Source organism: Euleptes europaea, chromosome 2, assembly GCF_029931775.1.
Source record: "Euleptes europaea isolate rEulEur1 chromosome 2, rEulEur1.hap1, whole genome shotgun sequence".
NCBI classification, from domain to species: domain Eukaryota; kingdom Metazoa; phylum Chordata; class Lepidosauria; order Squamata; family Sphaerodactylidae; genus Euleptes; species Euleptes europaea.
The window spans coordinates 16,695,864-16,708,715 of record NC_079313.1 but is presented as its reverse complement, the minus strand read 5'-3'; the positions used below and the strand labels follow the sequence as shown (position 1 = coordinate 16,708,715).

General features: G+C 44.3%; 1 protein-coding gene across 1 annotated transcript in view; it reads left to right on the top strand.

The window, feature by feature from the left end:
* The window catches only part of PDE4DIP (phosphodiesterase 4D interacting protein), a 139,766-nt gene extending 134,752 nt beyond the window's left edge, over nt 1-5,014 (top strand). Inside the window, exons 42-44 of the mRNA XM_056844684.1 lie at nt 1,374-1,491; nt 4,047-4,093; nt 4,829-5,014. Of these exons, the coding sequence (XP_056700662.1) occupies nt 1,374-1,491; nt 4,047-4,093; nt 4,829-4,882 (219 nt within the window). The 3' untranslated portion in view covers nt 4,883-5,014. The remainder of the gene's footprint in view (nt 1-1,373; nt 1,492-4,046; nt 4,094-4,828) is intronic.
* The last annotated feature ends 7,838 nt before the right edge of the window (nt 5,015-12,852 follow it).

Sequence of the window (12,852 nt, the reverse complement as noted above, 5' to 3'; positions counted from 1 at the left end):
AGGGCAGAGCAAAGCTCATTTCTGACCCGTTCCTGGGAATTAAATGGGACTGTTCAAATGCATTGGGATCCTACCCTAAAATCAGTCTTTTTGCTTTAACAAATCGGAGCGCTTGAAGTCTGCGCTGTGTTGCAGAAGGCTTGCCCAGTGCGCTTCGCCTACAGACGCAGAATAAGGAGTCCCCTGCTGATGGTCAAAAAGAGGAGGGGGTGGGACTCCAGCCCACTCTTAGGTTGTTTATGCATGGGAGTTTTACCTGAGGTTCGTTGCTGGCTGGACCCACACTTTCCTGTTGGGAATCTATGCACCAGCAGTCTCCAAGCTCAAATCAAGTCCCCGCCCCTTGAAATGCTGCTTTGTAATTGGCTTACATTGTAGTGTTTACTGTGAGAGAAAATCCACCCCCAAAACCCAATGGCTGCCTAAAAAAGCATTTTAAGAACAAAAACAACAAAAAACGGAACAATCTGAAAGTGGGGGGAGAATTCCAAGCCTCGTTTTTAAAAAACCTTTCTTCTGCTCAGAAGGAGCTTCCAGGAAGCAGGAAGTATTTGTATCCCCGCCTCTTTACATGCTGCTTTGTTAATTGGCTGTGAGATAAACCAAGCTTGTGTGTCCCGTGCTTTGCCTTATGCATGCGGATTTCATCTGGGAGGAAAGGGAAGAACTGGGTTAACAGAGGAATGGGAAGACCCGGGATTTGTAAGGGCTAGCAGCAAGGTCATCTCTAGTGGACATAACTCCAAGGAACAACCAAGACAGACCGGGGGCCAATGTGAGTGAAGGTACTGATGCATAAACGACCTTACATAGACTTCATCCCTCTCCCTCCAACTCCGTCACAAAGAAGGCAGCATCCTGCTATTTGCCTCCTCCTCCTGATCTGTGGCAAATTCCTCTAGCCTGCAGATTCAGGAGCTGCCTTGTCTGTCTTGCAGAATAGTGGCCATTAATCTTGGTGTGTAAATGTATTGCAATGCCTCCCTAATCAAATATCATGCTCTGATTGTCAGCAACAGGGAGTCCTCTGAGGATGATCCTGGGGCCGTGGGTGGGTCCTGAATCAGATCTCCTGCTTCTTTCTGACAATCCTCAAACTGACCACTGTTTACATCCCTTCTTTCGTGGGAGTAATTTACATCTGCATCACATAAAGCCTACGGTTTTACATCAGCATGAAATTCTAAACACCATGAATAATCTCACTCGCCCTCTGAAGTGATACTGTTCATTCCACTATTCCGTTCTGCCGCATACTTAGACGAGGTCATGGAACATAAGCCCAGGGGCAAGGCCCATGTCCGTTTTATTAATGCACCAAGCCCAGCTGCCGTCGTCACTCTAGAAAATCATCAACCTTGTTGGCATTTTAGGAGCCGTCCATGAAAGAAGAGATCCAGGTACTCCGAGCTAAGCTGATGGAGCAAGAGAGCCGCCTACAGCGGGCCAGCTGCTATAAGGACAGCATGGAGAATTTCCTCCTTGCCCACCGTAAGTGACTGCCGCTTAGGGTTGCCAACCTCCAGGTACTAGCTGGAGATCTCCCGCTATTACAACTGATCTCCAGCCGATAGATATCAGTTCACTTGGAGAAAATGGCCGCTTTGGCAATTGGAGTCTATGGCATTGAAGTCTCTCCCCAAACCCTGCCTTCCTCAGGCCCTGCCCCCAAAATCTCCAGGGATTTCCCAACCTGGAGCTAGCAACCCTACTTCCGCTGGGTCAGATTGAGGGTAGTTAGGGATGCCCACCTCCAGGTGGGGCCTGGGGATTCCCTGGAATTACAGCTCATCTCCAGACTACAGAGATCATTTCCCCTGGAGAAAATGGATGCTTTGGAGGATGGACTCTGTGGCGTTGTACCCCACTGAAGTCCCAGTCCTCCTCAGTCTCCAGCCCCAAATCTGCAGGGGTTTCTCAATCTGGATCTGGCAACCCTACCCCCCCCATCCCCTACAAGGGGGACATGGCAAACCTAACAGTAGTGGTGACTTCCTACTATGGATGTCACACCATCTCTAGATATGGGCCCTCAGCTGCCAATATCCACAGTCAGGCTCTTCCTGCATCACTCCAACACCTTTCCCCTTTTTGCTTCACCCAAAATCTTAGAGTGATTTAGGGCTTTGGTGGAAAGGTAAATGACTCTAGAAGAGGAAATAGAATGGTATCAATTGTTACTGCAGACTTTCCTCATTTTCTACTAGTTTTACCACCTTAGCAGTATCGTAAAAATCCTGGAAAGAGGGTTGGGATCTGTCCATTTTTTTCCACTCATGTTTTCCCACCCAATTCCCCTCCTTACTTCAGCCCATCTAGGATTGCCATCCTCCGGGTGATGAGCAAAACAAAAACAAAGGCACCTCCGTGCCTATACCAAATAGGTTTGGAAATTAGCACGGGAAAGTGGTACACAAATGCACATAAACAGGTTGCAAAAAACACGTCTATAATGAGTAATGAAGATGGAAAGAACAAAACAAGTGTACAACATGAAAGCTTAGCAACTAAGTGATTGGTTATATACAAATGTACAAGTAAGCATGAAACAGTCTATTGGTGTGTATCTGGAGGCAAAAAGTCCTCTTCTGAGTTTCAAAATTAATCAGTTCAGCAGGATATCCAATAGTAGGTATAAATCCAAAAGCTAGGGGACGGCCGTTTCACATTCGTTTCTTCAGCCCCACATTGCATCCTACATATAAATATATTATTTAAAATGGTATCATACTGATTTAGCCACTAATAATAAATAGATAGAAAAGCATACTTACATTCATTTTATCCACCTTTTTGATTCAGTTAAACCGAGAGGCTTAAACCTTGAAAATAATCTTTCCTGTTTCATTTAATTTGAGTAGTATACGGTAGTTGTCAGTAACAGTAGGTTTCCTTTTTGTAGAGTATATATGGTAACTCAGGAAGGAGATGCACTTGGGAGCTGCGTGTCAGCAGCTGTTTTGTATTTAACTTCAAGTAAGAATTATAGAATTTTACCACACTAGTATCCCATTGGGAACCACACTAGTATCCCATTGGGAACCTGTTGACAGTGCTGCTGCAGAATGTTGAATTGAAATGGACTTGTATATGTAATTGACTTACTACAAAATGAATGTAAGTATGCTTTTCTACGTATTTATTATTAGTGGCTAAATCAGTATGATACCATTTTAAATAATATATTTATATGTAGGATGCAATGTGAGGCTGAAGAAATGAATGTGAAACGGCCGTCCCCTAGCTTTTGGATTTATACCTACTATTGGATATCCTGCTGAACTGATTAATTTTGAAACTCAGAAGAGGACTTTTTGCCTCCAGATACACACCAATAGACTGTTTCATGCTTACTTGTACATTTGTATATAACCAATCACTTAGTTGCTAAGCTTTCATGTTGTACACTTGTTTTGTTCTTTCCATCTTCATTACTCATTATAGACGTGTTTTTTGCAACCTGTTTATGTGCATTTGTGTACCACTTTCCCGTGCTATCCTCCAGGTGATGGCTGGGGATCTCCTTCTGTTACAACTGATCTCCAGCCGGTAGAGATCAGTTCCCCTGGAGAAAATGGCCACTTTGGCAATTGGACTCTATGACATTAAAGTCCCTCCCCTCCCCAAACCCTGCTCTCCTCAGGTTCCATCCCCCAAAATCTCCAGGTATTTCCCTACCTGAAGCTGGTAACCCTGAGCCCATCCCACCTGTCTTTCGTGCCTGATTACCAGCATAACCTTTTCTGGGTGGTCAAAGGGGCCCCTTTTTGTTTGCCAGAGTAAAACCTACTTGGATCCAGCCCAGTGCATATCAATAGGACCAGCCATTCTTTACTGATCCTCAGGCTCTCCTTCTGCAGCTACAATTTTCCAGATTTTCCTTGGCAGGCGGGAAGGACCCTCACGCCAGTTTGAAGTCCGTATTGCAGATACTCCCAGAAAGGAAGCTATTTACAACAGAAGGGCAATTGAGGAAGGAAATAAGATGGGTGCAGGTTGAATGCAGCTGTTAAGGCCAAGGCTGATGGCTTTTGTTGTTGTTGCAGTGACCAGGACACATGCTGTACTGAAGAAAGCCAGGATTAATTTGGAGGTAAGTGCAGTCCCACTTTCCCCACTGATGGTGGGAGGGTGGAGGCACTGGCTTGTCCAGAAAGGAGGCATTTCCTGATGACACTCCTCGGGGCAATGAGGACCAGTTGTGTCCACCAGCCCTTTTTCATGGACATGGCCATGAATCTTTTTGCATCTCCAAACTGGGGCATTTCCCCCACGCCAGTGAAAACGAAACCACCAAGATCACCCTACTGAAAACCGACATAGGCTGTTGCCCCGGAATTATGTCTCTGCATTCAGATACTTTTCTGCTGGTCCCATCATCTTTGGTCTTAGTGATTTTATGAGTAAGAACATACTGTCCTGTGGGCCATCAACTTTTCAAGCAGGGTAAGATTGGGAATAGGATTGCCAAGTCCCCCCTGGCTACAGACAGGGGATGGAGGGGTAGGGTTGTTAGATCCAGGTTGGGAAACTCCTGGAGATTTAACTCCAGTTAAAGGGACTAGGCAGGTAGGTGATGTGAAAGACCCCTGCCTGAGACCCTGGAAAGCTGCTACCAGTCTGAGTAGACAATACTGATTTCGATGGACCAAGGGTCTGATTCAGTATCAGGCAGCTTCATATGTGTTCATGTGTATTGTGAATTGGGTCTTTAAGTTCTTGTTTCTTTCTCATGGTTAGCGTGCCTCTAAGCTTTTTTGGTATGGTGAAGAGTGGGTTTCTCCCCCTTGCTATGCCTGACAAGCGTGCTGTGTTCTACTCTCTGCAGGGCACGCCAGAGCCGGCGACGTTCTCCCCGTTATGCGATCACGTCCTTGCATGAGCAAGGAAGGAAATGGAACCATTCAAGTTTCCAGAGATGGAAGGAGGAAGAAAAGCCAGCTACTGAGTTTCTACTGGTTTCCCTTCCACATGCAGGGATCAGAAATGGCTTGCTGTGGCATAGACATCTGGTTCTTCATCACCCAGCAAGCTCCGGTTCTAATCCAGGAACCAAACAATCTTCTTGCCTATCAACGCCTGCTGCCTTAGTGTGGGCTGAGTCCGGTCCAGACACACGTGCACACGGAAACCCCAAATACAGCCAAAGGTCCACCACCAAGCTGCATTCTCCACAACTTCCATGCAAAAAGTGGAGTGACTTAGCTGCTAAACCAGGCTGCTGGACCCCCCCCACTTCGCCCCATCAGTGCAATATTAGAAATAGACAATCTAGTATATCATATTAGCAGTAGGACTAAAAATTTACCTAGGCCTAGAAAAAAGGGGGCTTAACGTGGATTCTTTGGAAGTGTGATTCTGGTAGGGGGAAGACGGACAGCAAGGTTTTCTTTGCTTTCTTGTCCCCAGTGCAATTGGACTTTTCAGCTACTCATTTTTTGACTTCTGGCGTTTCATTTATTTATTACAATAGTTATACACACCAAAAAAAGAAAAAACTTCTTTGCTTTTCCAAAAAGACGTAATTTGCTTATGAACTAGGCAGCCTATGCTTCTGCTGCCGGGCTATTTTCAAAAGTCTCCCTTGCCCTCTGTAAGGTTTATTGTGTATTATTGTGTTTTTTTTGGGGGGGGGGGGAGGATGGACACCTAGGAGGTAACATCAGCGTGTACAGAATTCAGTGACCAAGCAGTCAGAGGGCAGGCTTCTTAAGGTCTGCTACAGGTTCTATCTGCTATAAAGAAAAGCACATGTCTCATGTTGCTGAGGTGCTTTGAAACACAACAGGGAAAAGGAAGATCTTGGTTGAGGGCTGAAGGGTCTGGAATAAATGAAGCATTTTTCTCCATGTGACCTGAACTTCCAATAAAGTTTTTTTAAAAATAAAATAAAAAAATCAGCTGCAATTGGTGAATGCTGGAATTGCACCACAGGCTCATCAGTGCCTTTTCCTCTCAGCACACAGCAGTCCTGCTTACTGACACAGCAAACCATGCCATGCCATGTTTGACAACATCCTCGATGCCATAGTTCATCATCATCATTTCTTTATTGGCATAAAAACATAATACAGAAGGGTACGAAAGGAATGGAGATATTAAAAAGTGCCCTTTACAGAATAGTTGAAAGACAGTTACATCGAATAGCGCTGTTTGTTGATACTGCCATCTAATTAACCGTTGGGCGGGCTTTTAAAGCAAACTTTAAAAACTGCTGCCATCTCCAATATATGGGGCGAACAATTGTTAAATAAATAGGAAATGTTAAAAGAATCTGAGACATTCTGTCTATTAACCAACAGGGGGCTTAAAAGTTCGTTACGAGATTCTGCGTAGAAACTACAATAAAATAAGACATGAGCAACCGTTTCAATAAAATTGTTGCCACAAGGGCAGAGCCTGCCAGACAGAAGGATTTCCCGAAATCTGCCTTCGAGTAGCACAGATGGCAAAACATTAAATCTGGCCAGAGAAATGGCTCTACATTGAGAAGGACCACACAGGTGAGACAAGTATGGGGAGGGCTGATAAAAGTAAAAAGATACCCCTAATTTTGATGGGGAGCATGCGGTGCCGTCGTCGTCTCAGGGCCTAACCACATTTTACAAAGTCATGTCCAAGATCACCGCAAGGACTTTCAGTCACACCTGCGTTGAATTCCATGCTTGGAAATAAATTCCCAGATGCACCAAGAGAAGGGGAAGCATTCAGATCAGAACTACGGCCATGTGGGGAAGAGAGCCCCTAAGCTTTCCCTTGAACCAGTTCCTAGGTCAGAAAAGGCCTTATGGGTGCTACTGGGGGAAACCTGTGTACCCCATCAGTGCACATGGAGCACCCAATAGGACAATCAACACCCACTAATCAGCTGCAGGGAGGAAGGCATAAGTCCCTCTCCCCACACACCACAGTCCGTCCTAGGGTTGCCAACCTCCAGGTACTAGCTGGAGATCTCCTGCTATTACAACTGATCTCCAGCCAATAGAGATCAGTTTACCTGGAGAAAATGGCCACTTTGGCCATTGGACTCTACCGCATTGAAGTCCCTCCCCAAGCTCCGCCCCAAAAACCTCCCGCCAGTGGCAAAGAGGGACCTGGCAACCCTAGTCCGTCCTCTGCGCACTTGGGAGCAGATCATGCCATCAAACCTAAAAAAGGATATCGCAGAGCTTGAAGAAGGTGCAGAAAAGAGCAACCAAAATGATCAGGGGGTTAGAGCAACTGCCCTATGAGGAGCGGTTAAAACGCTTAGGGCTGTTTTGCTTGGAAAGGTGGTGGTTAAGGGGAGACATGATAAATGTCTATAAAATTATACATGGTATGGAGAGAGTGGACAGGGAGCAGCTTTTCTCCTTCTCTCACAGTGCCAGAAAGTAGGGTCATCTGCTGAAGCTGGAGGGTTCAAAACAGATAAAAGGAAGTATTTCTTCACACAATGCATAGTTAAATGGTGGAACTCCCTGCCCCAGGATGTGGTGATGGCTGCCAACTTGGAAGGCTTTAAGAGGGGAGTGGAGATGGCTGCCAACTTGGAAGGCTTTAAGAGGGGAGTGGATATATTCATGGAGGAGAGGGCTATCCATGGCTACTAGTCATGATGCACCACATTTTCTTTTCTTTTTATATGCCGACTTTCTCTAGCACTTAAGGGAGAATCAAACTGGCTTACATTCATCTTCCCTTCCCCTCCCCACAACAGACACCCTGTGGGGCTGAGAGAGCTGTGACTAGCCCAAGATCACCCAGCTGGCTTCATGTATACAGGTGGGGAAACCATCCCGGTTCACCAGATTAGCCTCTGCCGCTCATGTGGAGGAGTGGAGAATCAAACCCGGTTCTCCAGATTAGACTCCACCGCTCCAAACCACCACTCTTAACCACTACACCACGCTGGCTCTCCATACTACAGTGTTAATCAGTTTGCTCTCAACTGACAAGACAAGCATCGACAACTTAAACAATTCACATTTGTTTAAGTCACTGGGCGGTTGCTTCCCAAGGCAAAACCACTTCTCCACAGCACGTTTTGTATGCCAAAATTTAGTCTGCTGAATATGCTCACAGTGTTACAATTTCTTGTCGTGGCTTTCCTCCATATACCTTAAACACAGCTTTATTATATCAGTGATGTCTCATTGGTATCCAGGCTGCGACTTAATAGCAAAAAAAAAAAAAAGACAATCAAGGAGATATGGAGCAGAATTAGATTTAAGTGGCACAGACAGAGCACAACACACTGTAGTGGCGCAGATCCAAGACTCACAAAGGGGGAGATCCAAACATGCATGCTCGTCAACGGATTGCAGTGCATTTGGCCATCTTGGCATGTATGCACTAAAAAGCCAGCTCAAACCAAATGCCACCTCACAATACCAAGCAGAATCACCAGATCCAGCAACCTGGCCAGCTACAATGGTGAGTTTTGTTTTTCACAACTGTGTCAGGCATAGGGTTGCCAACTTCCAGGTACTCAAACAACAAAGAACCGATGCTGAGAACAACGTAGTTAGCAAATAACAGCAGCACGCAGGCTCAAAGAATTATTGAAGTCAAATCCAAACGTTCTAGTTTCATTCAAATATTAAGCAAACAGAAATTCAAATATCCAACACAAGAACAAATACAAATTTCAAAAAATACAAGCATAAATCAGATCAAAAGTTCTACAAACAAGAAATCAAAATGAACCCAACCGGGTTTTAAAGTTCACAGTAAACAGAAACCGGAGCAAAGTCAATTTCAAGTCAATGTTTCAGAAATCAAATCAATCCCAACCGGGTTCTAAAGTTCATTCAAAATCCGTAATTAGGATAATAATTCCACCACGTTCCAAACGATACTGCGAACAAGCAAAAATCAAAAATAAAAAGCAAAGATAGAAGCGAGTAAAAAAAAAACGACACCTCTAGATTGGTGATCGTTTCGCCACTAGGGCTTCTTCAGTCACGCTTCTTGTAGAATGTATGCTGGTTTGAGAAAATTGCCTCATCAAATGCATATAGACCTTGCGGTTCAAGACCCAAACAGGTTCAGTTCTCCTCCCAAGATACGTCTACCTCTGACTGAAGAAGCCCTAGTGGCAAAACGATCACCAATCTAGAGGTGTCTTTTTTTTTTTGACTCGCTTCTATCTTTGATTTTGATTTTTGCTTGTTCGCAGTATCATTTGGAACGTGGTGGAATTATTATCCTCACTACGGATTTTGAATGAACTTTAGAACCCGGTTGGGATTGAATTGATTTCTGAAACATTGACTTTGCTCCGGTTTCGGTTTACTGTGAACTTTAAAACCCGGTTGGGTTCATTTTGATTTCTTGTTTGTAGAACTTTAAAACCCGGTTGGGACTGATGATTTATGCTTGTATTTTTTGAAATTTGTATTTGCTCTTGTGTTGGATATTTGAATTTCTTTTTGCTTAATATTTGAATGAAACTTTAGAACGTTTGGATTTGACTTCAATAATTCTTTGAGCCTGCGTGCTGCTGTTATTTGCTAATTTCCAGGTACTAGCTGGAGAGCTCCTGCTATTACAGCTGATCTCGTCGACAGAGATCAGTTCACCTGGAGAAAATGGCCACTTTGGCTATAGGACTCTATGGCGTTGAAGTCCCTACCCACCCCAAACCCCGCCCTCCTCAGGCTCCGCCCCAAAAACCTCCCACCAGTGGCGAAAAGGGACCTGGCAACCCTAGTTGCCAACCTCCAGTTACAAGCTGAAGATCTCCTGCTGTTACAACTGATCTCCAGCTGATAGAGATCAGTTCACTGGGAGAAAATGGCCAATTTGGCAACTGAACTCTATGGCATTGAAGTCCCTTCCCTCCCCAAACCCCACCCTCCTCAGGCTCCGCCCCAAAAACTTCCCACTGATGGCAAAGAGGGACCTGGCAACCCTAACATTACAGCATGAATTAAGTCGACGATAACATGCGTCATGCCCTATCAGATACATTATCAAGAATCACTGGCAAGCCGGTGAACTTTTAACACAACCTTAGAAATGGTGCCACAGTGCAGAGGTCGGGTAAGGATGGAGGCTGCACACTCCCGTTCTGGAAAGGTGATAGGGAATTGACCGGTGAAAGGTTGAGTAACTCCTGGGCCAGAGACACCGTAGCCAAGTTCACCCTTGGTTCTTGACCGCTGACGGTTGTTTTTGGATTAAACCTAACATTGTGGTTTCTCCTTGGTATTTGTGGCTAAATGACATGACAGTGATAACGATGCCTTTTATTAAAATTGAAAAATCCATGCTGCTTTCTTATCGCAGAAAGGATGTTGAGAAAGAAACCGTTGTTGCAAGTTGAGGCTTTTGGGACTTTTAAAAATTTGTAAACATGTCTTTGCTGTGTCTTTATCGTTCCTGCCGAGTCATCCGTGTTTTCCAGTAGCGTTTTTGCCTCTTGGTTTGTTAACTGATCTCTATTCCGCCCCGCCCCTGAGTACTGTGTTTTTAACTGCCAACTTGGAAGGCTTTAAGAGGGGTGTGGACATACTCATAGAGGAAAGGGGTATTCATGACTATTAGTTAAAATGGATACTAGTCATGCTGCATACCTATTCTCTCTAGTATCAGAGGAGCATGCCTATTATATTAGGTGCTGTGGAACACAGGCAGGATGGTGCTGCTGCAGTCGTCTTGCTTGTGGGCTTCCTGGAGGCACCTGGTTTGGCCACTGTGTGAACAGACTGCTGGACTCGATGGGCCTTGGTCTGATCCAGCAGGGCCTTTCTTATGTTCTTAACTTATACAAGTGCCTCTATTCTTTATAAGGAGGACTCACTTCCTGTCTTGTTTGCAATTTGGAATTAGGATAAAAAAGGAGCTAAGAAATTGAGCTCCTGAAGCCTCATTAGGACCTCCTGGGGAATATGTTAAAAAAAATCAAAATCCGTTATTTTACTGAACACTACGAATTCTGTTTCTTTCAATAGGGCATTTATCTTTGTTATGCCCATATTTCTTTAACATACTGATAGGAACGTTTAGATGCAAGAGTTATAAAAAGCTATTTTTTCCTTTCCCCTTTATCTAGTTATGCGAAATATGCTGGAGGTTTTTAAAGAGGTTTGTGATTCAGTGCAGAGGACTAGTGGGGGGGGGGGCATTGACACAGGCACTTATTGCCAACCGAAGAGCTCTTAAGTTTTTTCAGGAACAAGTCCATCTTCCTCAGCAAATATACAGCTTGTTATATACCATACGGGCAGGAGATGGTAGTCTTGAAGATTTTTGTTGAAAGGGATCAGACTGCCGGAAATCCACCAAACGCATTGTGTATTAAATGGATGAATTTTAAACACTTGTGTTTTGCATCAGTTTGCTTATGATGTACGGATTCTGTATACCATATACAGGTGGTGAAAGTAAACTGCATCATGTTTCAGTTTGTTGTACATTAGTTTTTTTGTTTACTAAAATACTACTCTTGATGAATTCAAGTCTCCAGGGCCGGACGAACTGCATCCAAGGGTGTTAAAAGAACTGGCTGAAGTGATTTCAGAACCACTGGCAATAATTTTTGAGAATTCATGGAGAACAGGAGAGGTTCCAGCAGACTGGAGGAGGGCTAATGTGGTCCCCATCTTTAAAAAGGGGAGGAAAGAAATCCCAAACAATTATTGCCCAGTCAGCCTGACATTAATACCAGGTAAAATACTAGAGCAGATAATTAAACAAACAGTCTGTAAGCACTTAGAAAGAAATGCCGTGATCACTGACAGTCAACATGGGTTTCTCAAAAACAGGTCATGCCAAACTAATCTCATATCTTTTTTTGATAGAGAGACAAGTATGGTACATGAAGGGAATGATGTAGATGTAGTGTACCTTGATTTTAGTATAGCCTTTGATAAAGTCCCCCATGATCTTCTTGAAACAAAGCTAGTAAAATGTGAGCTGGACACTGCTACTGTTAGGTGGATTGGTAATTGGTTGACCAGCCGAACCCAAAGGGTGCTCATTAATGGCACAACTTCATCCTGGAGAGGAGTGACTAGTGGGGTACCACAGGGGTCTGTCCTGGGACCGGTACTATTTAATATTTTTATAAATGACTTGGATGATGGAATAGAGAGCATGCTAATCAAATTTGCAGATGACACCAAGTTAGGAGGGGTAGTTAATACCCCGGAGGATAGGGTCAGAGTTCAGAATGACCTTGACAGACTGGAGAGCTGGGCCATAAGTAATAAAATGGATTTCAATAGGGAGAAGTGTAAGGTACTTCACCTAGGCAGAAACAACATAAGGCACAGGTACATGATGGGAGATAGTTGGCTTGACAACAGTACATGTGAAAGAGATCTGGGAGTCTTAGTGGACCACAAACTGAACATGAGTCAACAGTGTGATATGGCGGCTAAGAAGGCCAATGCAATTCTGGGCTGCATCAATAGGAGTATTGTGTCTAGATCAAGGGAAGTAATTCTACCACTGTATTCTGCATTGGTCAGACCTCACTTGGAATACTGTGTCCAGTTTTGGGCTCCACAATTTAAGAAGGATGTTGACAAGTTGGAGCGTGTCCAGAGGAGGGCAACCAGAATGGTCAGAGGTCTGGAATCCATGCCCTATGAGGAAGACTTAGGGAGTTGGGTTTGTTTAGTTTGGAGAAGAGAAGGTTGAGGGGAGACATGATAGCCATGTTTAAATATTTGAAGGGATGTCATGTTGATGAGGGAACTAGCTTGTTCTCTGTTGCTCCAGAGACTAGGACACAGAGTAATGGATTTAAACTAATAGAAAAGCGATTCCACCTAAACATTAGGAAGAACTTTCTGATGGTGAGGGCTGTTCAATGGTGGAATGCACTGCCTCAGAGGGTGGTGGAGTCCCTGACTTTGGAGG